The 26450-nt window shown below is 35.4% G+C and overlaps 1 protein-coding gene across 4 annotated transcripts; it reads left to right on the top strand.

Annotated features, from left to right (window-relative positions):
- Positions 1-3418: 3418 nt before the first annotated feature.
- Positions 3419-26439, top strand: LOC110371324 (mitochondrial uncoupling protein 4). Of its 4 annotated transcripts, none has more exons than XM_064039095.1 (7): positions 3419-3439; positions 16865-17007; positions 18157-18233; positions 19083-19278; positions 20395-20571; positions 23156-23378; positions 24740-26439. In XM_064039095.1, the coding sequence occupies exons 2-7, from the start codon at positions 16905-16907 to the stop codon at positions 24912-24914; spliced, it is 951 nt and encodes a 316-aa protein (XP_063895165.1). In that variant the 5' UTR covers positions 3419-3439; positions 16865-16904; the 3' UTR covers positions 24915-26439. The 4 variants fall into 4 exon arrangements, with proteins under 4 accessions (XP_063895165.1, XP_049699675.2, XP_049699673.2 ...); XM_049843718.2 differs by lacking the exon at positions 3419-3439 and adding an exon at positions 7333-7686; XM_049843716.2 differs by lacking the exon at positions 3419-3439 and adding an exon at positions 11022-11359.
- The last annotated feature ends 11 nt before the right edge of the window (positions 26440-26450 follow it).

The following is a 26450-nucleotide window of genomic DNA, read 5'->3' as shown; positions in this document are numbered from 1 at the left end:
TTTTGTTTTCTTCTAAAGGTTCTTTCAGGAATTTCTTTTTTCAGATGTAGCTATGTCGTCTTGTTTGTTGAAGAGTTATGAAACCAGGAAAACGTCCACATATTTTCACAAACCATGTTCTTTTCATAAACATGCCAATTCTGAAATCGTTTAGATTTTTTTTCAGATTTTCAAATTTTGAGTCTAGGTAGGTACATGGCCGTAAAACATTCTAATGCATTCTTTGCTTTGCTATCTAAGTTTAAAGCTCTGACATTGTTGATTGATAGGAAACGAGTTTCCAACTCGTCCCACTGAACATCCCTTCATAACTCCTCTTAAACGAGTTGGTAAACTCCAACATGACAGTGTCACTCGACTTAATTCTGCCTATAAAACATAAATGAAATAATTCCATGGTTATTTACCTACGAATCACATACCTGATGGATAACACGGAATTCTACCTACCTTAACATTTTCTGCTCATCATACACTACCTTTCAGATCTTGCATTGCTAATCTTCTGTCGAAATCTATCGAAACCAAATTACAAAACGGGCTAAAAAAAGAAAACAATGGAAGTAATCCTGTAAAACTTTAATATTATTCAGACTTCAGTGCGGCCCTGGAGCCTGACCTGACCTTATAGACGTAATTGATTCTCATCTCCTGAGTACTTTTGCTTCACCGGTCATAATATTAGTAGAACTCATGTCCTAATTAATATATCTCATTAAATCAAGTGCTCGATATTTCTTCAGTATAATACAAAAGACCTATATCTTTTATATTTACCTATGAACCCCGAAAATTATCCCCAACTCTTGCTAGCTACTTGTTTTCTTTCTCTCAGCATGTTTCTAGGTGACCGTGGACTTTCTTTCCTCTACATTTTTACGTGCTTATTTCCCAACAGTTTGACACAGTATCCGTATGATTCATGTCCCAGTTCCTTTCACAAATATTGAGCAATAAGATATTGAAGAAACAAAACCTAGTTTTTGTAACGTCTAGGGAGTGATCTTACGAACCCTTGAACTACATTCGGATTGCTCACACACATTTACCGTGCATGATTTGCATATTTTTGTATGCTGCTTTTATTTATTTCGTGCCCATATTTCTTTAGTATTATAAGGCTCGCATGCCCTGTGCCTGACTACTACTGACGAAGGTTTATAACTCGACTGCTTGACAGTCCTATCAGGTTTGATGCGCGTTAAGCCCTCAGCCTTAGTAACACAAGTAACAACATGGTAGACAAGTGCTATTATAATATTATGATTCCTAATGTTTTAATTTCTTCGTCATGATTACTATACGAAGTACAAGTGTCTCTTTTTGAGCACTTTATAACATCTTAGGCCACACTGAATGAAAACATCGTCGAGGAAACATTTAAAATCGCTAATCCACCTTGAGCAGGCGTGGTTATTAACGTTCATTCCCTCTTAGTAGATATGAGAAAGGGCCTATGAACTGAAAATAAAAAGGCTGATGACGATTAGTGTTGAAATAGATTTTTTAAGTATGATAGTAGTGTGTTATTTTTTCTGCAACTAATGAGATGATATAGGCCTTTTTAAACTTTGTGTGACGGACCTAGAATTTTCGGTACTAGAATTTTTAATGAATGTACAAAGATCTATTTCTTTTAAGTGTCTAGAAAAGTTTTATCATTTATTTTCATGTCATGTATTTCTTCTAAATTCTTGCATAGTTTCAAAGCTTTGAATTCTGTATTCCCATTCATACTCAATGGTTAAAACATTTATTTCTATGTTAAAGGTGCCCTGCATCGTGTGGTCGTGGTCTACGTCACCTGACAGTCATCGTGAAGGCCTGACGTCACCGGATGATGCTGTTTCTTTGGCCTGAACTGAACAATTTGATGACTAGCTGCTTCTGACGACACGACATTGTAATTCAGCCGGGTAAAAACTTATTGGTATGCCCAGTTGCTAACTATAGACAATTTTGGATATACATTTTTTCATCTAATACTGATCAGGCTAATCATCATAGAATATGGAAAAGAGAGAGAGAAAACCTAAAAAATATCCACTCTAATAAAGAATGCTATGTGGAAATGCTAATATATACCTATCTCCCTCTATTAATACTAATTGGCTTAATATTTTCCTCCCTCGTTCCCCGTCTGTTAGTGGCACATAAATCATTAACAAAGTTACTTAATAAATTTTATCCATTTTACGGATCTAACTACCCATGTAATGTAATGAACATGAATAGCAGAAGTATGCGTGTTAAGTGAATAAAGTAAAACGAACAAACAAACATTATGTTCATTAATAGACAGAGATAATTTCACATGATAAATAACCAATTATTCCATTAAGTAGATCGAGCGCTCGCGGACCGCGAAACCAATTGGTAAACAACAGAGTAACAAGCAATAACATACAATTCCAATCTATCAGGAAAATACCATGGCCATTGTTAACGATAAAGCCAAAAATATATTTTTGTCAAGTCGAAAATGTGCTAAATAATAATGTTACTACAGATCTACTATGTATTTAAAATTTTAAAACAAAGATATTCCAAATAAAAATTGAAAAGAACAAAAGAATAATACCCAGAACAAGCACAGAACGGACAAATTCGTAGAGATAACAAAACCGTTCAACACTGTATTATTTGAGGCACAACGACTCAACGATAATACAGTATCGCCGCTCTTTACGACGGGATATTTCGAACAAAATATGGCTTCAATAGGGTGCCCGTTGAATGCAGGGATACGGGCCCTAAAAGAAGTGAGCGATCGAGGGTTTAGCCGCGCGCACAAAAAGTACGAAGGGAACAAATGCCGCCGTGCCGCGCCGAGGGTTCGGCGAGGTTTAATTTTTTATGTTTATACTGGGATACCGTCTGTATTCGATAAACGAACTGGCTGCCTGCTGGGACCGGGCCCGGCAAAATTACAACGTGCGCAAATAAATTTAACAAAATGTAATATAATACTAAAATCAAGATTGTAAAAAAATATGGTTAAAAATGTTCATAAAAGGTGAATATTTAAATTTGCTTTCGTGCGGCAACTTTAATTGGAAGACCCATTCATAGTTAACAAACTCTTATTTTGAATAAACTCAAAATTAGCAAAACAGTTTCACAGCCAATCAAAAAGTAATGGGCTAAAGCGAAACTTCGCCGAATACTTCATATCAATCATCAATGATTTGCAGTAATTTTGCGGCCTTAGTTCAGAAAGATTTTGTATGAGCCATTTATGTCATAGCAACAAACTAAATGCAGGAATGTAAATAATATATCCAGTTTTACTACCTATTGCTAAGCAAAGAATTGTGTTAGCAAGAATAAATAAATGAAACAGACATGACACAGCGCACATTGATGTACTACGTACTACCGTTTTGAGGCAGTTGTTGAATAGCGGGCATTAAAATTGGGTGCGTCACCGAGCGGCGAGGTATGTTGACAGCCCACTTGTCCGCGTTCCTGGAAAGCGCGCGTAAATGTATCACTGACTGCGTCCTGATACTTTCGAATACTTACAAATCTTTTCATGTATTTTTTAGTCAAAATTCAGCTGTTAGATTGCTTAAAATTAATTTTAGATATTCAGCCATCCACGATGGCGAAACGTGTGAAGTTTCCTGAGCCAATATTGTTGTAATAATAGCTACCTACAGCACTTACAAAATCGGAAAACCCAGATGTGGTTAAGCACCTAACAATTCTGTAGCTCTACGTCCATCACCTAAATTAAACCAAAATATGTTAATTTACCCAAAAAGAAACATGTTGTTACCAACGCAATCTAATGCAGTTAATTTATTCTATACACAAAACATGAAATAAAGGAACACCTAATCAAAATCGCGTATGCCAAAGTTTCTAAGAATGAACAGCGTCTTATTAGTATGCTCAAGTAAGAAAAACACCGCAGTTGGAATTAAAATTGTTTCTCCTTTTTGCCCCAAGGTCAGTGAGTTGTGACTTGTGATAATCACAACGTGCTCTCGGTCGCGCGGTCGGCCGCGATACGGAGAAACCAGATATTTTTGTAACCACGCGATACGCTTTATGCTCCACCTCACTACTAACGCCATCTATCGCTGCAGTACATCACTAAGCAAAACAAAACAATTACCGCCTAATTTTAGCACATTTTTTCCGTTTTGGAATGCGAAGATAATTGCAACTATTGCTAAAAATAAAATGGAATGTTTACAAATCCCCAGAGCAGCGTTTCTGTGGGAAATGTATACTAAGAATGCCTAAGTTTTATCTTATCGAATTCAAAATAGCTCAGGGTGACTAAGTATATTAGCTGATATGCAGCCTGATAAGACACATTTAGGTCCATTACTGAATAATTTTACCTAACTGAATAAAGTGAAATATTCCCTTTTACTCAGTACCGGAACATAACTATACTTTTTTGATTACAAACTTTCTAATCACGTGTTAACCAGACTTTAAATTATACAAATCCCACCAAACCCCTTATTTTACACCCAAGCCATAAACCTATCAGTAAAGCAATTATTTCGGCTACATTCAATAGCAAAATTGGATACTTGCGTCCAAGCACGATCGTAGATAAATGATAACAACGTGAATGCTTTCCCTTTCAACACAATTAACACATTCACTCTCGTAAAAACAATGACCGGCCACAGCAATATACCTATCTAATATGATTATTTTAATCTACGAACATTAACAAACATGTAAATCTTTTTTTCATAAAATATTTACTTGGAATTATGTTTAAATCAAAATATTTAAATGTATAAGAATTTTATACAACGGACATAGGCTGTATAAGTAACAGTATCAGAGTCATAAAAATGAACACGATAAATTGGCGGACCGAATTCCAAAGCTCGTTTGGCAGTAATCGGCTTTATTTAAATAGGCATGATAAGCAAAGCGGCGACACTCGACACATTTTTATTTTAGTGCTTTATGTGACTGAAATATTGCGCCAGTGAAATCGGTTGGGATACTTATAGTTTAACATTCAGTCCGTAACATGTATAAGCATACAATGGACGTAGATGCCTTTACGAACGCGCTCTCTCAGAAGGCGTTTGGTTTTAGGTACCTGTGCCTCAGGTACCGAAAGTTGTAAAGCCAGTTAGGCACCATCTGTCAAAATAAACCATTGTCCCCCGGGTATTAAATGTTACCATATTCTGTTAAAAACAATTAAGAACTGCAGCCTGCTAGGGTATCTCCTAAAACGAATTTTAAGCGTCTGTAATAAAAACAATTCTTGATTCTTCGTTTTCTGTCTGGCAAAATGTATCCTAGCTGCTATCAGAATGCGCCCTCCGGCAGCGTTTTTACTTTGTCCTGTTTTCAACGCTCTAATTGCTATTTGTTTGCGTTTGGTAATTAAATAATGGGTACTAACCAGGTACAACATTTTAATTATACTTTTATCGAACTTTGGCAATCATGTAATACTGAATGTGTTATGGCAGTAGCTACATAATCATTCAATCGCTAAAACAAGACTTGGGTCATTCTATTCATAATTAGGACTTGTATTCTCGTTGTCATGCTATAGGTAGGTTTGCCTAGTGTCTAGTCTTCTATTCTATTTTCTATCTGTCTTCTATTCTTCAGTTTCTAAACGAGTGACAGTTTGCTATTTGTTTCATCAACATGACAGTCTTCGTTATTAGGATCCGCCTGAAGTCAAAGCGGATCGAGCTTTATCGGATGTAGCTGTTCACATCACATCAGGAACGGGCAGCCCTAAAATTCGATAAAATACTATACTCTATTAGTACAGTATTTCAGTCATATTATTTTTTTACTCCCACGTATGTGAAAGTTTGGAGCTTTAATAGACCACATCTTAACGGAATTCAATGAAATATGACACTCCGTTAGGCCTTGACCTAGATAAAAATCTATAACATTTGAAACTTCCGAGAGCTTAGCAAAAACCGGTACGAATTTTTGAATCAGATAAAATAGAATAAGGTTTTAATGCTACATCAAGAAGACTGTGCTATTTTTTATTCAGAAGTTATTCACCTATAATTAAAGGTAAAAGCGCCATGTAAAATGATAGCAAGGGCTGTATCTCTATGGTATCAAAGGGCGTACTCAGTAGGGATTACACGTCGAGTCGAGAGGGTCTCGGGACCCCAAATCTGTCATCTAAGGTTTAACAAGGGAGACATGATGTTGCAATAGTTATGTGAGATTGTGTTCACCTTTCTGAACATTACCTACGCTTAACTCCTTTGATTTGATTTTAATGTTAAATATTTTGAATTTTCCATAAAATTCACACAGAATTCTTTGTCAGAAGTATTCAAAAACATTATGTCCTGCATATCATTACTGTAGTTTTTTTTATTAAAAATGGAATAGGACATAAACATGTGACATTTTTTACCTCGGTTCATATCTCAGGGACAGCAGATTTCGCCTGGCTCTGACACAAAATCAATATTCTATGGCTACAGGGCACACGTACTTTCTAAGCCTTACATGATGGGGAGGTTTTTAAAACGGATAGGTATAGACCTGCAGTTTTATTTCATAAACGAACGAACGTCAATGCAATCAAACGAAGAGCAGAAATTAATAACAAGCAGCTGCCTAATTGTCTATAGGTACGGATCTTATTATGACAACACCCGTACCTAGTGCCTACGTAACGCTATCGGCATTTCGAATAACGTAACACATTACGTATGCATTATCTATTGCAGAAATATGCGCGCTAAAAATACCACGTGCCGATAAAGTTCTAATTAGCCTACACAAGGACTAAAATACGTGCGGTAGTGGTAATATACGTCAACAAAATTACGTTGAACAGTTCATTGAAGTTTTCGCGAAACCCGTTTCTTGAATGAAATGACGTCACTGCGTAGTAGATAGCTATACGTATAAACAGCTGTGTACTTATAGTATAGATTATTGGGTTCTTTCTTTTGCGTCAGATGTTAGTAGGGTTATTCAACAACCGGGAGGGGTGGCGTCGCGGTAACGTGTCGTTGACTTAGACGCGTCTCTTCGGTATTACAGCGGGGTTAGTAAGGGATTAGGGTGTTGGATATGCCTTCAGATCTATGGACTATAGTCAAGCTGGTTTTCAATAAATAAAAGGTATAAAATCCATATAAACTTTTGAACGAAACCGTCACTAAACATGGCGTAGTCACGTTTGCGAAGGTTTGGGTCACCCTCCACATTGAACACAATAACGATTCTCATACAAAAGCTAACAAAATAATGCACGGAGTTTTTAAATTACAGAGTTTTTTGTATGCCTGCGGTAACGACACGACCATTAATTTTGGGCGGCTTGAGAATAACCCGTCGGCTGCCCTGGCTGAATAGAATAGTCAGAAGTACATAGTCACAACTCGGTAGCGATGTGAGACGGACGCAACATCCTCGTCGCCACTCGCCTCGCGCTCTTTCGCGCCGCGGCTCATTGCTACACCGCGAATTTGGGCCAAGCACAAATATCCCCCTCCCTCACCAACCCACGTGTTACTAATCTACCTGTCTCTGTCGGCTATTTTCTCTCTCGGCCCGCGATATTATACAGTCATTTATGTAATAAGTTCAATGTTTACATTGTGGCTGCTATCAGGTGATGAATGGAAATACATTTCGCATTGCGATAGCTCGTTATCTTCAATACTGTTGCTGTTCTCTCCGGCTCATGCATAGGTGGGTAATAATTAAATGTGATAAATGACCCGAAAGTTTTCCAATCATACATCATTCACTAAAAGTTTCATTTAGAAAGTAGTTTTCTTACTGCACAGAACGTGTAGGCTTACACGTGCCTGTCATTGATGCTGGTCGACATCATCTCGCTGCTTACATTATCAAATAAATATGTAAACACTATTGTTTTCAACTATGGAAAACAAATTAATGCTTCATCATGACTTAAAATTTTATTACTCATAAGACAATATGAACGATTATTCTTCTTTTTAGAACTTGCTTCTTATTAGAACCATTTTCTGTCGTTATCCACGAATTTCGTCGCGCGACATACATTTTACTTCTGTGTGAACACCTAATTTGATAACAGAAGTACCTACTCACGTGGCACCTAATTGCAACATGATTTCAACAGAATATCGAGTTCCAATCCAAAAAGAAGTCAGTACGTAACCAAAAAGAAGTTAACTGGATTATAGAACCTCCCAATCAAATTGGATCTAACTTCCAACTAGCCGGTCTAACTAGTTTATCGATTTATACGTTAACTACATGAAGGAATAGATAACAACATACCTAACCGTCTTTACCTTTCTAATATAATGAAAACTAAATATATGACGGGTAATAAATTATTGAGCTTATAAACGAATGTCAAGAACGTTTCAAAACAATGACCTTTCTATTCATCGATGCCACATGTATGTATAGAATTATTGATTTTCTTAAAAAAAGTTACGGTTTTAGATACTTACAATTGTAATATTAAACTTACTATAGAGCAGCAATAGGTACTGCCATATAGAAAATCGTTAACATAACAAAAACGACATAACAATGAACGGGAAACGTGAGTTCTCAGTTTGTTCAATATTCAATACCAGAGGTTTTCCTGTTACCATTCAGTTCGGTTTTGACACATGATTGGCATGCATCGCATATGGAAAGATATTTGTCAGTTTTGTTTTCCACTGAATTCTGGATTTCGTAGTGCGGATGTTTAATTTACTAACGGATGAAGCAGATTGTCTATGAAAACTTCCCACGAGAAAAAAAAGTCTACACAAACCTTATAGAAACACATTTCATTGCAATAATGAAGAATGCTTCAGAATAACCCACAATTTTGGAATACATTCCCGCTTTGAATGCCATAGTTGGTATGCGTAATAAGCAATTCTCTGAAACCATTAATTCAGGGTCATTGTTGCCATTACAAAGTTCTTGAAATAAGGATTGCTCATCGCGGTGAAATGTTAGCACTCACCTCATATGTATACTGTTCCAACTTTCTTTACAACAGTATTAAAGTTATACGATTTCACATCAAAAGCTCTTCTCTGAGGATTACCTATAAAGTCGAACAAAGTCTTTCTCTTTATAGTATTCCCTGTCGGCTTATCCAAAACCTAGCTCGCTTTAGAGGTTTTGCAACTTGATAGAAAAAAGGGCTCCACAAGAAACAAAGGTTGGTTTAGAGTCAGTAAGATTCTGCCTGACGCGATTATTTGATGATATCCCACCTCAAAAAAAATTAGCTCCCTTATTAGTCTATGTAGATATGTGAAAGCTTCTCTCTTTGCTAGAATAATTACTTTCATATCGATTACGATATGAACGAAGGTCGGTCTATTCGATTCGTTCCAAGACCACACGTACGATCGATAACTTTGATTGCTGTTTCTACTTATGCACTATTGCGACCTCTAAGCCCACGAACTACTTGCATATGCATCGATTTAATTTTATTATTTTCATTCCCTACACTTCTGCATTCGAACGGTGTACAATCGTTCGAGGTGAATTAAATAGTTCGACTTGTGTAGATTACCCTGGACTAGTCTTTATTGTGTTATGCAATGGTCATTGATTTATGTAATAGCAAGTTTATATATTATTAAGTACCTACTTCACGTATTTAATTCGGTATTTAAGTAGATACATATTTGTGATGATGGCATATTATTTCTAAGGTAACAAGTATCTAACTAATCTTATTAAACGTCTTGATTGATCGTCAGGACTATGAACACTTTCAGTAGTATTTCAAAGGTCATTGACCTTACTTCGATCAGAAATATATGAATATTTTGATTAAGAAACTAATCAGTAACACGTGGTCTGTGTTATGTTTATCTGTTTGGCTTGTCTAATCTCTCCGTTTATCAAACTACTAGCGCCACCTATCTGGGTTATCGTGAACATTGAGTCTTATTGGAAAATCTGAAAACTAATTTACCAACCTATGTGCTTTATAATTCGTAATGTTTCTTATTGTATGATCATTTTGATCTTTATCTGCTATACGTATCTCAAAATAATTCCCAAAAGAAAACAAAGGGCAAAAGAGAATATTTAAAATTTTCTTCCCTTATTCAATTTCATATTTGAATTCACCGAAACTTACGTATTTTCTATCGTAACAAATCCATCAAACGTCATCTCAATATTCATCCCTTTTAGCAACACACCTTCCAAGTCAATCCATTTTCCGTTTTCGGAACTTACCTTTCCCGTTTTTCTAGCTTTTTCTGTTCTCAAAAGAGTATAAGGCTGCTTTTACCCAGTCAACAGATGCGGCCTATAAAAGAGGATGATCGAAGATGTACATATGACGTAATTTATACTAACTTGATTGAAATATTAGCCTACTAAGTAATTGCAGGATGCATTAAAAACAGACAGGTATAATATTCGTTATTTATGCCGCATGAACTGCATGTTTAAATAGGTCGAAACGTTTCGTTTATTTCGATGCCAAATCAGCATGCATTCAGCTAGAACTGGAACACACTTTACCAAGTACGCTGGTAATATAACTGCTGCTAGCATGTGGATTGTGGAAGGTTATACTAAAATTTGTTTGAAAGTACTTAACTGCACAAAAGTAATGATTAATTATGCCTTTTACCATGGTTGTTAGGTTACGGTATAATGTCTGAACTGTAGTATGCATCATAGACATATGTATTTTTGACAAATTGGAATTTAGCAAGGGTAGGTAATGTATCCGGTATTGCAATGACCAATCCACTTTTCGGCATTTCTACTTTATCATTAGAGTTCTGCTACTGCATTTCAAATCTAATTTCCTAAGATAAAGAAACAATTGAACGATAAAAATCAGGTTCAGATTCTAAGGCCAGCTTCTATGTCTACACACACGATAACATTGATAAAACGATTACCTAGTTACACATTATTATCATACTTTAAATGAAGCTCGACGTTTGTACTACAAACACTGTAGTCTACGTGTATTTTCCGGTATTTTTTCACAGTTCGAAATGTAAAACCCGGTTGTTTTTCAAATCCTGCTTCCATTTTCCCAGCAAACTGTTGACATTGACCAGTTATTAGTGAACATTCGTTTATGGACACCACTCGTGCGACAGTTTTGTGCTACCTATGTGTAAATAGCATCAGTATCGTGTACAGACAATTTGCTATTTATATAAAGCCGTGTAACGCTTCACTTTTGTTATGGACGGCCTTGTTAAAGAACCTCTTTCAGTGAAGTGTTGTTTAGAACGTCTTGACTAAGCATTTTTGTGTTGAACACCGGCGAGTGAACTGAGTACTGAGTATTTGGATTTTTTGTGAGTTTTTAGTAATTTATTGTGCAGTGATAAATACTCCGCGCCCTCGCTTTTAATCAAAGCGGATGTTTGTAAGTGTTATCTACCTATTTGTTTTTTTTTCGTGCATTTATCTGATGGCAATGACTTCACTACTAATTTCGGTCTTTGTCAATCCACTTCTTGGTAGCAGGATTTGGAAACAGCTGGTTCCTATCACAAGCGTAGGTACTTTGTTCGGTCAGATTAATTATGTACTAACAATAATTAATTTACGACTATGCATAAAATACATTGCGGTTGACTTTGATGATTCATATGGCTAATCATTGTAATATAAGCAAATGTTTAAAGGCAAAATGTTAAATAAGAAGTGTTGTGCTAATTTGGCTGTCATGAAAAAGTAGCAACTGTGTTAATGAGATCTTACCGCTGACCGTACCTCATTGAATACGAATAGACTGAACTCCTCTTCATCTACCTACAAACATTCTGATCTAGATAAAAATATGTAAATTGCTACTTGTACCTACGTTTGCAGTTTTTAATTATCTCCTTTTAAAAGTTATTTCCTTGAAAGTTACTCCCCACTTAGATTCTAAGTATTCCCCCCTAAGCGAGACTAGAGTTGCAATCAAGAGTTGAATCGCTCTGCCAATAGAAGTTTCCTTTTCAAAATCATTTTCTTACTACATTACAGTTAGGTGGAGCGCGAAAATCCATTTAGGATTGCTAATCAAGTTACAAAAGAACGGTTTTACGGTTTCATATACTCGGGCAGTCCTAATTTAGCTTTCCAATTCAGTGTGAACCTAGTTAATAGATTTTTCCTGTCTTTCACTATTATGCTGTCTTGACTTTTCTCGAATATTTTGTGTATTCCTACGGATTAAAGATTTTACACATAATGTAAATATAAAACACTTGCAATTTAATTGGGTAACGCCTGTCGTAGCTTGATAGCCGATGCCGATCTTGATTGCCGATTTGTTAAAGATCGTTCTATTATAAGTTGTACAGAACATTTATTGTCATCATATTTTTACGCTTAGCAATGTAATTAAAAGAAGGGGTAGGTCTGCCATCGAGGTAGCCAGCAAAACAAATTTTCCCGGTTTCATATCTCCTTGAAAACCAACACATAGATAGATTATTCTATGCTATCGTTTTATTGGTCCTATTGACGTCATAAACTTTTTAAGTTACGAACGAGCGCTAATAAAACGCATAAACTTTAAACCGGCGACGGAAGTCCAATTGAGATCATTTCGCCGTTAATTAAGTATTATAAAGTCCAATGTGCAATATTGTTGTACATGTGTGCTAGTAGTTATTGATTGTTATTATGATAATATGCGTGACATGTGCTCACTGTTATCAGTCTTACTTCGGATCTCCACCTGAGCTGGTGTTGCTGGCTAGAGACACTGCAGAGGTACGACATGTTCACATTTTTTGAATTTCGAATTATGAAGTAGAAAACTTTTTTTATTTGACCTCTTTGCTGCTCGCTCGGGCAAAGGTCGCGTGATTATGTTCCTGTTGGATAAGCTATCGCTCTCTTTTTTTGGGATATTACTAGAATATTATGTATGATTATAACAACGTTTAAAGATTTTTCTTTTTGTTTAATTGTTATCGTTTGTTCTGTTCTTATTTTCAAACGTGCCATTTCTAATTAGTCTACATTTAGCCTCATTTAGGTACCTGATCTGATGATGGTGTTTTTTCAACGGTTTTTCTCAGCGGAATTTCAATATAATGTATGGAGTGGGTGTATTATATTGTACTTACTACAACTTACAACTTAAGTACATATAATATAATATGTGATATATTGTGTACAATCCTCGGAACAAACAGAGCTCCTAATAAATTTCCCAGTTACTGCTTCTTGCAAGACTTCCTTTCTTTTTTCACAACAGTTCTGGGGTTAAACAGACATGTTATGTACTTGGCTTATTTCCAGAACTGTCACAGTGTTCTAACAGATATCTTACACAGCTTTATATTCGTATCTTGCCAACAGTTTAGCAAACATGTTCATGTTTTTTTCTTGACTAAAAATCTATTTTCTGAAGGTCGACTGGGAGCTTACGGAAAATAGGTCTAGTACCAAGGAGTATTACGAATTTTGGCTTTCATCTACTTTCGTCTATGGACAGTACCCTCAGAAACTGCTACTAAACGAAATTTCCACGCTTCGCTCTCATAAGTCTGGTGCGGAAATCGAATCTTTGTCCCGGAAGTCGTTCCGCCTCTGCGCCATCGGGGTCGTCAAACTGACATACCCTTTTCCGATTGAATAATTCACGATTTTGTACTCATTGAATACTCTTCTAGTTCTTATGAATATTTAATTTGAATTTGGTTAAATTTAAATTTCCATATACATAAAATTACCTACTTATATCATTTTTTATTACTATATGAATGAACAGACCATTTACCAGCGACAATAGACAACAAAACACAATCTATGACCATATTTAGCAATAAAAGGTAACTAGATATCGAAACACTTATTGGAAGTAGTACAAAGTTCAGTCCATGTTATTGGAATTCTAGATTGTCAGGCCAATAGAAATAATTTACTTGATTCTCACAATTGAGTCTAACTATTTATATGCAATGTAGGACATTGTCTATGCATTGTAATGTACCTATAAGAGTACCCACATACTATAGACTAAACAATCGGCCGATAGTTGACCCAGTGATCGGCAATTTTTTTTAAAGGTCTTTTTTCCTTTCTACGTTTTCAGTCGGTCTGATACCAGCTAAATACCAGATGTTTACAGATTTATGAGCTCAAACCTCCTACAGGAGTCTTTTTAACCACCTAAGTATGTAAGTGTAGTCCGTGAACAGAATGCGTTATTACGCACTCGGTTTGACCTTTACGTAACTCTTATAGTAATAGTACTAACTTATCGATTGCCGAGTAAACGATTAACTGACTTGATTTGTTGCCAGCTAAATGAGTTTTGTTGCTAATGAGAAATGACGTTGCGGATGACGTCATGATCCATGTTCGTTAATGCTCTCTATGTTAAATATAGGTATTCGTTACTCAATTTAGTAAGACTGTTTAAACCGCGTTAATCCTTAAATTTTTGATAATTTGGTTTTTCAACATCAGTGCTGTGCAAAAAATAATCCTAATTGTGAAGAAATTATCAATCAGAATAGGTTGTCGTTGACAAAACTGTAAAGCCTCTTTAATATAATTCCTACAATATAACATGGATGCTATCCGCAAGCTTCGTTAATTAATTAGTTTCGGCATAGTCTGGCCCGAGCTGTTGGCAACTTCAAGCGGGTCGGATTTCGCGCGAAGCTTCGGTCGACTTTGAACCTCCTCTTCGAAAAGTACGTAATCAATTTTGATAAGACAAGACTGGCTTAGGTAGGAATAATTATTTACTTTCTTTGTTTGTTCTTAAATGAAGAAATAATTTTAATCCGTGATTTAATTCCTGCAAGAAATAAACAGTTTTCAGCACTATCAAATCCACTAAAAAATATTGGTGTTATTACAAAAGTTAAAATAGACGTTTGAACGTGTTTAAAGAAAATTCGCATTTGTACATCTTAAACAAGTGTCAAATGTCTGTACATATTTAGGACCATGTTATAGCAAAATGTATTTTCAAGATATTTATCTAGTTTAGTTGGTTACGAAGACTTAGGCCATTCAGACTACATAAAAAATGCCTTCTTTTCTCAAACAACATGAGTTTATTTATTTATTTTTAAAAATTTGTGTAATTGATATGTCTGTGCAGCAAAAGAATGGTTTAAATCTATAGTGAAGTAAGTCCGGCAATAGTGACCCGTGAGTTTGGTGAGCACTGTCAGCACAAATGACTCAATTTATGTATTGAGTAGTTTATGTGTGGCGTGTTCGATAGCGCTATGGTTATCGAGAGGAGGTTTTATGGCTTTTGCGTGGAATGACCCGTTTGGCGCGTTTTCATTTAAATTGATAGATTGCCATCTGTCGTTTAGTTTATAGGTATCAGTACGATAGAGTGGGAATATTTTAAATACTTACCTATAAAAATGTGCTAAGATAATAAGTACCTATCTACCTAATTTATTTATAGACATTTTTTTGTACCCAATTATTAGTTAAATTAATATTTCTAATAAAAATAAATTATCGCAGAAACCAAGCTACAATATCTATCAAACTTACACTAAGTATATTAAGTGAACCCGCTTGTCAATTCGATCCCAGGACCTCTCACTTGATCCCTGTATCGGAGATATTAATTATGGCAGATAGCAGCTGCTAAGTAAATCGAACGGAAAGTTAGCTCTGCGATACGCCAGTAAAATTATTATCATAGACTTTCTTCAAAGAAATTTTTAAAACTTACCTAATTTTGATTAAAAAAAATACTTGAATGAATAGAAAACTTTACAGAACTTTTCAGCAAAAAATCTTATTACAAGAATTTATAAAAACTTTCCATTGCCCCTGAAAATTCTTAAAATCGAAATTTTTCTAAGTTAAATAGTTTGAACAAGTACCTACGCAAAGTTCTTTTAAAAAATGATCTACGACTGAAATATTTATTCTAAGATACTTACAATAAATTCATTATTATTAGAATCTAAGTTCGTACAAAGCTCTAAGGTTCATTGCCACAGCCACATTCGATATATGAAAAATGGCGGCTATTCCGAACTCGCTGACATTCTCATTATAGAAAACCATTAGTTTAGCCTCCGAGTGAGGCGATGATCGATTGCTTCGTAATGCCACTCATAAATCTATGTGCTTTGATTTTGCACATATTCCATTCCATACTATTTAATATGCAATGCAATGACTGGTGGAAATATTTATTCTCATCATCATAAACCTTTTTCTTTTCACTGTACCCCTGTCGGTCACAGACCTCGTCTCAAAGAGAGAAAGAATTCTGAACAAGATTTTTGTTTGTGAATGGCTCATCATGAATTTTTACTATATTTTATCTTTAGAATATGATAATTTAGAGCACATGCTAGAATCAAAACATTATCAGTAATATCTTTAAAAAAATCCAGTACTAGTGATGAACATTATTCATAGTTGCTATTTATAACTGGCCATTTATGTAGTTTCGTATTAACAAACCTATGCGGTCATTAATCAAGCGGTAGGATGTTCACATCATGTACAGTGCACAGTTCACTACAATATGTAGCTAGATAGCAGATGGCTCACATCTGCAGCCTCGGTTTTTTCCCTGTACATATCTTTTAGTATAAAAAGCTGAGTAACAGGCATTTAGGTATCATTAGGTGCATGTAGAAGTCCAATGAACTTGGAAATAATGTAGGTAATAAGTAGGTACTATTTTTAACGTAAGTAAATGTCATGGAATGCTCCACATACTCACAAATATCAGTCAATTCGTTAAGGTATAGGTTTTGTTTTAGTTTATGTCAAAGCGCTTCATTAAGTAAAAATATCCTTGCTTTTTTCTAATTAAGGGCCTTACAGCAAACATTTTATTTTCATTCACTGAAACCTTGTGGATTTGTGGTAGCCGTACTTAATGTATCAAAACCAATATTCCTTTACTTGTCTCCCCTGTCAGGTATTATGGGCAGAGGCGGTGACGTGACGCGGTGAGCATCATGCCGGTTCTACGCAACGCCGACCACCCCGCCCACTCGCTGACGGACTCCACCGCCGCGAGGTACGGCGTCGCTGTCCTCGGCTCTTGGGCTGCTGAAGCAGGTGAATAATCACTACATAGTGTAAGCTTTCATTTATCCATCAATTTATCTTCTGCCATTATGTACTATCCCATTTATCTACTGTCATTATGTACTACCCCATTTACCTACTGCCATATCAAATATGGACTTTGTAAGGAAGTAGAGAAATTACCTACTATTGGATAGTCTATATTTTTCTCGGGAACTTTTGTTCTGGTTTCATTCAACGACTAATTCTTAAACAAAGGGATCAAGAGAAAGCACATTAGAGTATTTTAGAGTAAATAATGTTGAGAGTACTTGAGAGTAATTTGAAGTACGTACAGTCACAACACAATTACAAATTCAAAGTTCACTAACGAACGCTGCTATCAGTTCATCTGACCAAAATTAATCCCTTTGCGTCCCTCGCGGCTAAAGGGGTCTCCCCCAAGCGACGTAATACCTTTGAACTAAACATCCTAGCAACGCCCTAGAGGTCCCCATCATGAAATAACACAGGCAGGTACGTACCTACTTATGAAGGTATCTCTGCCTAGCCTTTTTCCAATTATCTTGGGATCCACTTCCAGTCTAACTAGATACAGCTGAGTACCAGTGACTACTTATTACGGTATTTATTCCTTTTAATCCTCAGTCGTTGATAATGTTATTGAAACTACAAAGCTTTTATACTGAAGTGGTTTGAGTTTATATTCTGTAAAATGACTTCAAGTGGTGCTAATGCTCGCCTGATAATATTATTAAATGGATCACTCCAACTCGATTGTATACATGACTGTTTACTACATTGTTAGCAGAAATAGATATTAAGTTTTTATAAAGAAACTGGCGACTTAGAACCGCTAAACCAATCGGTAAGGAGGTATCAACCGCTTATTTTAAACTTAGAATTTATATATAAAAAAAAACTAAACTTAACTAAATTATGTGTACAAATAACCTGCGCTAGTTATACAAGGCTCGTGACCTGTCTACATATAATTCTACTCAAGTATAATTGATGACAATTATCTTAACCTACATCTAGTCGCCATTCATGCTATGTCCTGTGTCAATGGCAAACAGGCTCATGAATGAAGAATGAATGAAACCTTATTGTAACTAGCAATCAATATAGCTGCGTAAAGGAGGCGCGCCATTAATTAAAGATTGTTTTTTCTTACAGCAACATATCCTTTCGACTTGACCAAAACGAGGCTACAGATACAGTCTGAAGTTGCAGCCGCTAAACATGGATATAAGGTACGAAATATTTATATGACCACACTATTTAGTTACGTATTTTATCCAACATTTTGTCCCTAAACATTTTTAAAACAAAAGACCACGGTAAAATCTATGTAAAAATAGAAATTCAACCTCCAAATCGGATTAAATCACTACTTGCTCGTTACAGAGCTTAAAGATTAATACATTATTCAATCAACTCAGAAATACTTGGTAATTGACCACGAAGGTATTATAGACGATAGTAAAATACAGCACTTTGCTAATGAACCTAAATCCAAATTCGATAGGCCATCACACAATACAGTGACGTCATAATCCGCCAGCCGAGTGGATTAAGCAGTAAACGGACAGCGGCATGAGAAACTCCATGCTTATTAGATTAGCGTCCGAGGTTTTATTCAGGACTATAAAGTTTTAAATACATTTAAATTCCTGGCCGTTCTGTCGAATAGCGCGTTGTTCTGTCCATTTTGGATTCTAAAGATTGAAAAGAGGTTGAAGATAAAATCGATACCTTTAAAGTGAATATTAACTTGAGTTTAGCTGTAACTTGGTAGCCTCTTATATTAATCATGATTTTGTATAAAGAGATTAAGTCGGTAACCTAAATAATTTAAAATGAAACTAAAGTATCCACAGATATCATGATATCAAATTATTAATAATCTGTAACAGTATCTTGCAACCGAACTCCTTGGAGTTTCGCCGCGAACGGTTTATATGAAAGAGATTAGTTGTGCAGTTTATATTTTCTTTGATAGAAAAATAATACCTACCTACCTTCTGATAGGGATCAATTTAGTTCTGTGAAGGAAAGAAAATATCAGGCATTAAAAATGTCATTTACTTGTATTACCACAGTTGGAGACCCATGGCATGATAAAAACAGCGGTGGGCATAGCCAAACAGGAAGGCGTGACCAAGCTGTGGACGGGTCTCATGCCAATGTTTCAACGCCACGCCATCTACTCCGGCTGTCGGCTTATCTTCTACGAACACTTTAGAAACTACTTCAAGGATGAAAACGGGAAAGTGTCGCTTGGCATATCTTCCTTGGGTGAGGAAATTGATTTATTATATTTTTTGTAGTAGTTTTTAGAAATTTAAATAAACCTGTCTGTTAGTGATGGATGCCCTTTGAATTATAATCTAAACAAGTGTTAATTTTGCGTACTTTATTATGTTACATGAAGTACCTAGATATACTTCAGAAGCAATTTAATAATTCTTCTGAAACTTAATAAACTTGTTAGTAGTGAAAGGTATTGGGAGCAGAGTCTCTTTTAATTATGATATTGTACTCTTTTAATATTATCTACCCGCCCGTAAGCTTTCTTATTAAGACAGTAGGCACGTAGATAAATGGGAAACATCAGAAGAGGTAAAGTCCTCGATAAAAAATCGAAATATCCGGTATTTAAATATACTGAAGCAACAGAATATTGCAGATATAATAAGTTCTTTGTACGTATTTAATCTCCTTATTCAAAGAAGATAAAATATTCATTGGAAAGTCTTAGTTCTCATCGTATTACGTTCGACTAAGCCGATCCGCTTTCATTAACGTGGCCATCCGTGGCTTTGAGCGTCGACCTTCTGTCGACATAAAGGCACGGACCTACATAAAGTATAAAGTCACCTGTATAGTGTAATTTTATTGACAAGAAAATAGAAATGCCGTAATTATAGTCTTTGAAAGTGTTATTTATTATGAAAGATCCATGAAACGATTGCTTCCTCTTTGTATATGAAATGAAAATGTATAAATGTTTTAATGTTGATACTTTGATAAAATTACTCATAATAAAAAAAAAAACTTAGCAAATATAGACAGAACATAATAAATATGTTCCTGTCAGTTCCTACAATTCTTGATACTCTTCTAAGAATCTCTGGTTCTTATAAAGTTACAGTATTTGTTGAGTGGAATAGATCGCGAAACATAAAAGCTTTACTACTGAAATTGAAATGCTGCTATATTTATTTGAAGTACCTACAGATTCTGCTCGTAGCGATACTTTGAAGTTATTAAACGTTCAGTCAGCTACATCAGATCATACAACGCAAAAGTTTATATCGTACTCAAACTTCCCAAATACCTTGATGTTTAAAAAGTATCAAAACTTGAACAGGCGTAGTAACAACGTAACATAATTGTCACGAAGTTCGGCAGGTGGGCTAGCGGCAGGCTCCCTGGCGCAGCTGATCGCGTCTCCAACTGACCTGGTGAAGGTGCAGATGCAGGCTGAGGGCCGAAGAGTACTCCAAGGGAAACCACCGAGGTTCAAAAACTGCAGGGATTGCTACAAGATGCTGTATGCTGAGAGCGGGATTAGAGGATTTTGGAGAGGTAAGAAGATTGTTATTCTTACCTTATAAGCAATATTTTTTGTCGCGTAACCTTGTCCGTGTATTTCCCAAATGGATTTTCTTTGTATCCCCGTTGGGACTAAGCGGCCAATACATGATTGGAAAGTGGACTGTAGCCTGTAGCGAACGCACATGAATTCATTGTCATCCTATTTCTAGGAAAAATTCTAGTAGTCAACCAGAGTTATTCCCAATTTGTCATTAGTACCGATTGGTCACCAACTATTTTTTCCATACACCAAATCCCAATTGGTCATTCGAGCAAAATAAATAATTTAATATTTAAATTTTGAGTTTCGATTCGTCACTCGCATAAAATTTCACGTATCAGAGTACCGTCAGAAATAAAAGTGTTAGAAGAAATTTTAAATGAAAAACTTCGATGTAGGTAAAGGTATAGCTCTCATATAAATATAATAAAATTTACATTAAAACACAGGTGAAGACAACATGGGCATTTTATAAACCCGAAAATGTGACTCGATACTTTTTGTGCCGGTAACAAAAGTACCAGGGGCCCATAACTAGCAAATAGATTGTATACATAAAAATTATGAATGATGGTGTAAATTGGTATGTTTATCTACAATTAGGAAAAAAACGTAAAATCCTGACACTCTTGACTGCTATACTCCTGTAAGTTATGCGGTCCTAGTACACGGTGGGCAGTTCCATGGACACTCGTTGATTGGTATATTACTCATCTGATTTATGCGATCCTGGTATTTTGGTTTTGGCCGTGCGGTGTGTGACGCCGTTGAAATCGCGATTTTATTAATTAATATTCGGAAAAAACATAACCAAAATAAATAAAAGAAAACATATTACAATATTGTAAAGCTTATCTTGTTGACACTACTTTTTACAAAATAAAGTACGGATGACCAATTGGGACTAAGCAAAATAAAATATTTTATTGAATGACCAACTGGGACACGTTTTTTATGGATGCCAAATCACTAAAATGACGAATCGGGCATAACTCGTCAACCATTATACATAGCTAAGGACATATTGGTAACGATGAATGTACAAAAGATATCTATCAATTTAATACACTTGATTAGCTGCTTATTAAATACTATCTCCTTTTTTAAAAAGACGACAATTCATCCAAAAACTAAACACATGACTTATTTACGAATACACCGGGCTGTATTGATTACACAGATAGCCAATACAATTTACATGAAACCAAGCTATGAGTCACCTCGCCTTTATAGGAAGTTCGCACGGTTTGTTGATAATACAGCCACCATATCAGGTACCTACTTACCTATGTTATTGTAAACAAGTTTCGAGTTCATAGATAAGTATAAACAATTTGGGCTCGTAGTACAATTACAGATTGATAAGGGAGTACGAAATCCTCGACGATAAATAACAATATTGAGTTACGATATCAATTAAGGTGCAGTTCAAAGGTAGATGAGTTTAGGTCACGGCATACTTAATTAACTTGAACAAATACATGATGTGTTGGAAATGGGTACTTATAATAATCGCTATAAGAATTCTAATGTTCTGGCTACATTTACCACTAAAAAGTTTTAATGTATTTTTTTTTATAAAATCTTATTCCACAAGGACTGGCCACAAATAGCGACCGATAGAGAAAGGATGGCTATGGGGGAGGCCTTTGCCCAGCAGTGGGACAATATAGGCTAATAAAAAAAATATTTTTTATCAAGGCGTACGGCCCTACTATGTAAAAGCTACCTAATTTGTAGTAACTACAGAAAATAGATGAAATGAAACCACTAGAACTATATTACAACATAGTATTGATTTGAGGTTTTAGCCACAAAACCAAGCCAGTCATAATCCGAGATTGGAACTGTGCCTGTTGAATAAATAGATTTAGATTCTTTATTATACAAAAGCCCTCATATTTTTATAGATATTATTTTCTATATAAAGAGAATACCCTATTGGAAATATGATTTACTTAGGTACCGTTGTAATTGTAACAACACAGGTACTTATTCGGCGAATTTAGTTTTCAGTTTCCAAGAAAATTTTACGGCATACCTTCCTAAGTATCTACCTAAGTAGTGTATTCAATGAACGTAGTTTATGTGTAGTAAATACCTATACACCCTCACTTTACTAGTTATTTTTAGGTCCTTTGTAATAGGAAGCCAGACTATTACCATGTAATGGAAAAGTCCAATAACAATTAGGCCGAGCGAGCGACAGATTGAAGTTCCATGTTCTGCACTCAATTGACCCACGCTGACAGACTAACATGTCAATAACGGATTATCCAAGAATAAACATAGCAAAAGTTTTTAAATTTTCAATATGTTATAATTCAGTTAATGTTAATTAAGCTACTTAGGGTACGTTATACATACCCTCTTTAAAAATAATTATGTACCTATTTAAAATTGTCTCAATAGGGACGATTAATCTGGCGTGCTTATCGAGATTGGAATTTATATCCTTATCTGAACCCATGAAAGACTCTCAAACAATTAGATAGGTTCATCAAAATCAATCTCCCGTCCTTATGCCCTAAATGTTAGCATTCTCAATATAATTTATAACTCCGATTTTTCCAGGTGCCATCCCAAACGTGCAACGCGCGGCCTTGGTAAACATGGGAGATTTAGCAGCCTACGACTACACCAAACAGTTCCTAATGCGAGAGTTCGGCATGGCGGACACTGCGCTGGTTCATGCAGCCGCGGCGTTCACAGCCGGCTTCGTGGCTGCCGTGCTTGGCACGCCTGCTGATGTACTTAAGACTAGGCTCATGAATCAGCCTGTTGGACCTGATGGACGGTAAGTTACAAGTCAATTACTTCTTTTATACAGACTTTTGGCCCGTGCAAGTTCCCGACCCAAACGTGATATTTCATTGAGTACAAGATCAAACAATTTAAATTAACTAACTTGTAATTTTTAAGAAAACAACTTGATTTATTAGCATTTCTAAAAATTAAAAAGATTTTTTGAACTACTGTGGGTTACATAAAAGTACAAATTTTATTTCCAAAAATGTCTAAAAATACGAACAATCAATTATACAGGCTAGACTAGTTAGGTTTCATTAAAATCAATTTAGGGACCGTCACTCAGTTGGGCTCGGTCCCGGCTGCCTCGCCAAAACAAGGGGAGAGGGGCGAAGGGCTCCGTTGAAAAAGTAATCAATACTTCATAACCTACGGGAATTGCGATCCTGTTTAACTGTTTAAATAAAACACTGCTTTTCAATACAGCGCATGATTGTTAATAGGCCAATCTTCATTATAATTTCAATTTATTTTCGTAGTCAAAATATCAGTGCTATTGTTTGAAACAGTATAAAGTCCAGGCTTGTTTTCATTGACCTCGAATACATTTTAACGAAATACATAGGTGCGCATAACGAAGTCCTCATAAAATTAATTAAGTACTTTTAAATTACAAGTTATATACACACCTACTGCATTATTTATGGGCTGTATATTTGGTACCTAATTAAACTAATTCAACTGGTATTTGGTTTTTGTTGCGCATTTATTTTGGGACAAAAAATTTTAGAATGTTTATTTTTTGTCTCCAAGTCTACGATACTCAAATCCCTATATATTATTTTCATAGATGCAATTTTACGGCTAAAATGTTGCTATAAGTTGCTGTATAATGATCTGCACACGCCTAACGATAGAATAACCAAGTAAATATCAAAGTCCACAACAATCTATTGACTTGCCATAAACATCATAGACGCGGTTATCACCAAATCGACAGCCATGCAAATATGGAGTGTTTATTCGTCCAAAAAACATCGGTAACTATGTCACGGTATACTGAAAGTCCCGATCGTTGTTTTGGCTAGCTATTTATAGCATGTGAATAGGTTTGTTACAAGCGGTAGGCGGTCGAGGTCAAAGGAACGGGGTCAAAGTCGCAGCCCGTGAGTCGCAGGACGGTGCACGCTTCGACGCTGTTGTAGTACCAACACACCAATAAAATACGCTACCCATGAATCGAATTAGATTATTCTATTTGTAAACTTTTGAATCTGTATTGGCGTTCTATTTGTACTCAATAGTTGTTATGACTAATATCGAGTCTTGAGTTGGATGACCCACCGCTTTAGTAGATTTTGTCTGTATGGTGACTTGAATCTCTACTTATGAATGTATTTTTCTTTTCAGGGGCTTGTCGTACAAAGGCATGATCGACTGTCTCCAACAATCCATAAAGAATGAAGGTATACTATCTATGTACAAAGGTTTCTTACCTCTTTGGATGAGGCTGGGACCCTGGGCGTTAATCAACTGGATAGCATTTGAGAACATCATGCTGGCTATAGGCGGACAAACATTTTAGCTTATAGGTGCTTTGAGAGCGTAGCCAGGATGTAAGAGGTCCACTTTTCGATTTGACGACCAGGCGTTTTTCATTCCTTCATTTGGCCCTGGAATTTAAGTATAATCCAAAACACAATATGGGGTTATATATCCTATGACCAAGTTCTGCGCTGATACTTTACAAATATAATGTGCTAATAAGTTTGACAAATAATAATTCGATGATGCAAGCGTACATAAACAATAAAAACTATGCACATACAAAAGAAATGATTAGGTGGGTATGAAGCTGATATCTTATTTTTCCATCAAGTTCTGGCTACGTTCAATGCGTGTTCCTGTTTTCTAAAGCTTATAACATTTTTAAATGAATAAGGTCCTGGTGCTAGAAGACAGCTAGCAGCCTTGTTACCTCATAACTAGAGCAATATACTTAATGAACCAAATAGAAATAATTTGTTGTTACTTAAAAAATATGAGAAATAATGTCACCATAGTTGTGAAGTGTTAGCACCTCACGCTTATGTTAAAATTATTTTTAAGGGCTTTGAAGCAAATCCATATAGATTACCTGTGAATTTTCGGTCTTAAAACAGCTTCTAGAGGAGTATACTCTTCCAGACCCTATAAAAATAGTATACGGTTTGGATAAAAGCAAAAAAGAACAAATATTCTCAAAGTCAGATTTTTAGTATAGTTGTTTGAAAGTTTGCGGGAAGTAGAATTAGAAACGGCTATGTTTAACACCAAGTTCCATTTATTTTTACTACGGTTAATTTCTGTATAAGTATTTTTTTTTTGTTTTTATGTAATGCAATTTGCACAACAACAATAGATTATCATAATTTACCTACTGAATTCTCTTATTATATAAACAGATATGATAAGTAGTACATCGAAGCTAGCACAAATACATAGTATACATATTTTGATTTTTTATAAAAATACACATATACAAAAATAGCATAATGCCTCAAAATCTTTTAAATATTCTAAAATATTTGTAAAAAAGTATATATTGTTGCCAAAGGTGCTATTGTAATCGTTTATGTATAAAAACTTAGAAACAAAATAAGCTAAAATATATTGGTATTAAGTTTAAATGATATAATTTACTGGATCACACTGATGTCAATTTTGAGACATTTTTACATATATTGAATGGATAGCCGATGCTTCAACAAATAAATACTGTGATTTGATAATTATATAGCCACTATGTAATGATTACTAGATGCGGACGCACTGCAATAAAAAGTTTTACATAAAACCTTTTAAGATGTCACATATTTAGATTTATTAGGCCCATTTTCGCCTTCAACATAAAAACGTTCGATTTTCTTTGAAAATTAAACGTGAAATTCATTATTTCTTTATATTGACGGTGACAATAATTAGTCGCAGTTCTAAAACAAAACTGAACAACGATTGCAGCGCGTACACATCTTACGGTTGAGTGTTTTAGACGTAGCTTTACGGTCCTGTTAATTGGTAATTGTTACAAATTGTGATGTTATTATTTAAAATAAATTATTATAATTGTTTATACCACTTT

Source organism: Helicoverpa armigera, chromosome 2, assembly GCF_030705265.1.
Source record: "Helicoverpa armigera isolate CAAS_96S chromosome 2, ASM3070526v1, whole genome shotgun sequence".
NCBI lineage: Eukaryota > Metazoa > Arthropoda > Insecta > Lepidoptera > Noctuidae > Helicoverpa > Helicoverpa armigera.
Note: the sequence above shows the minus strand (reverse complement) of the source record. Positions and strands in the feature narration are given on the sequence as shown.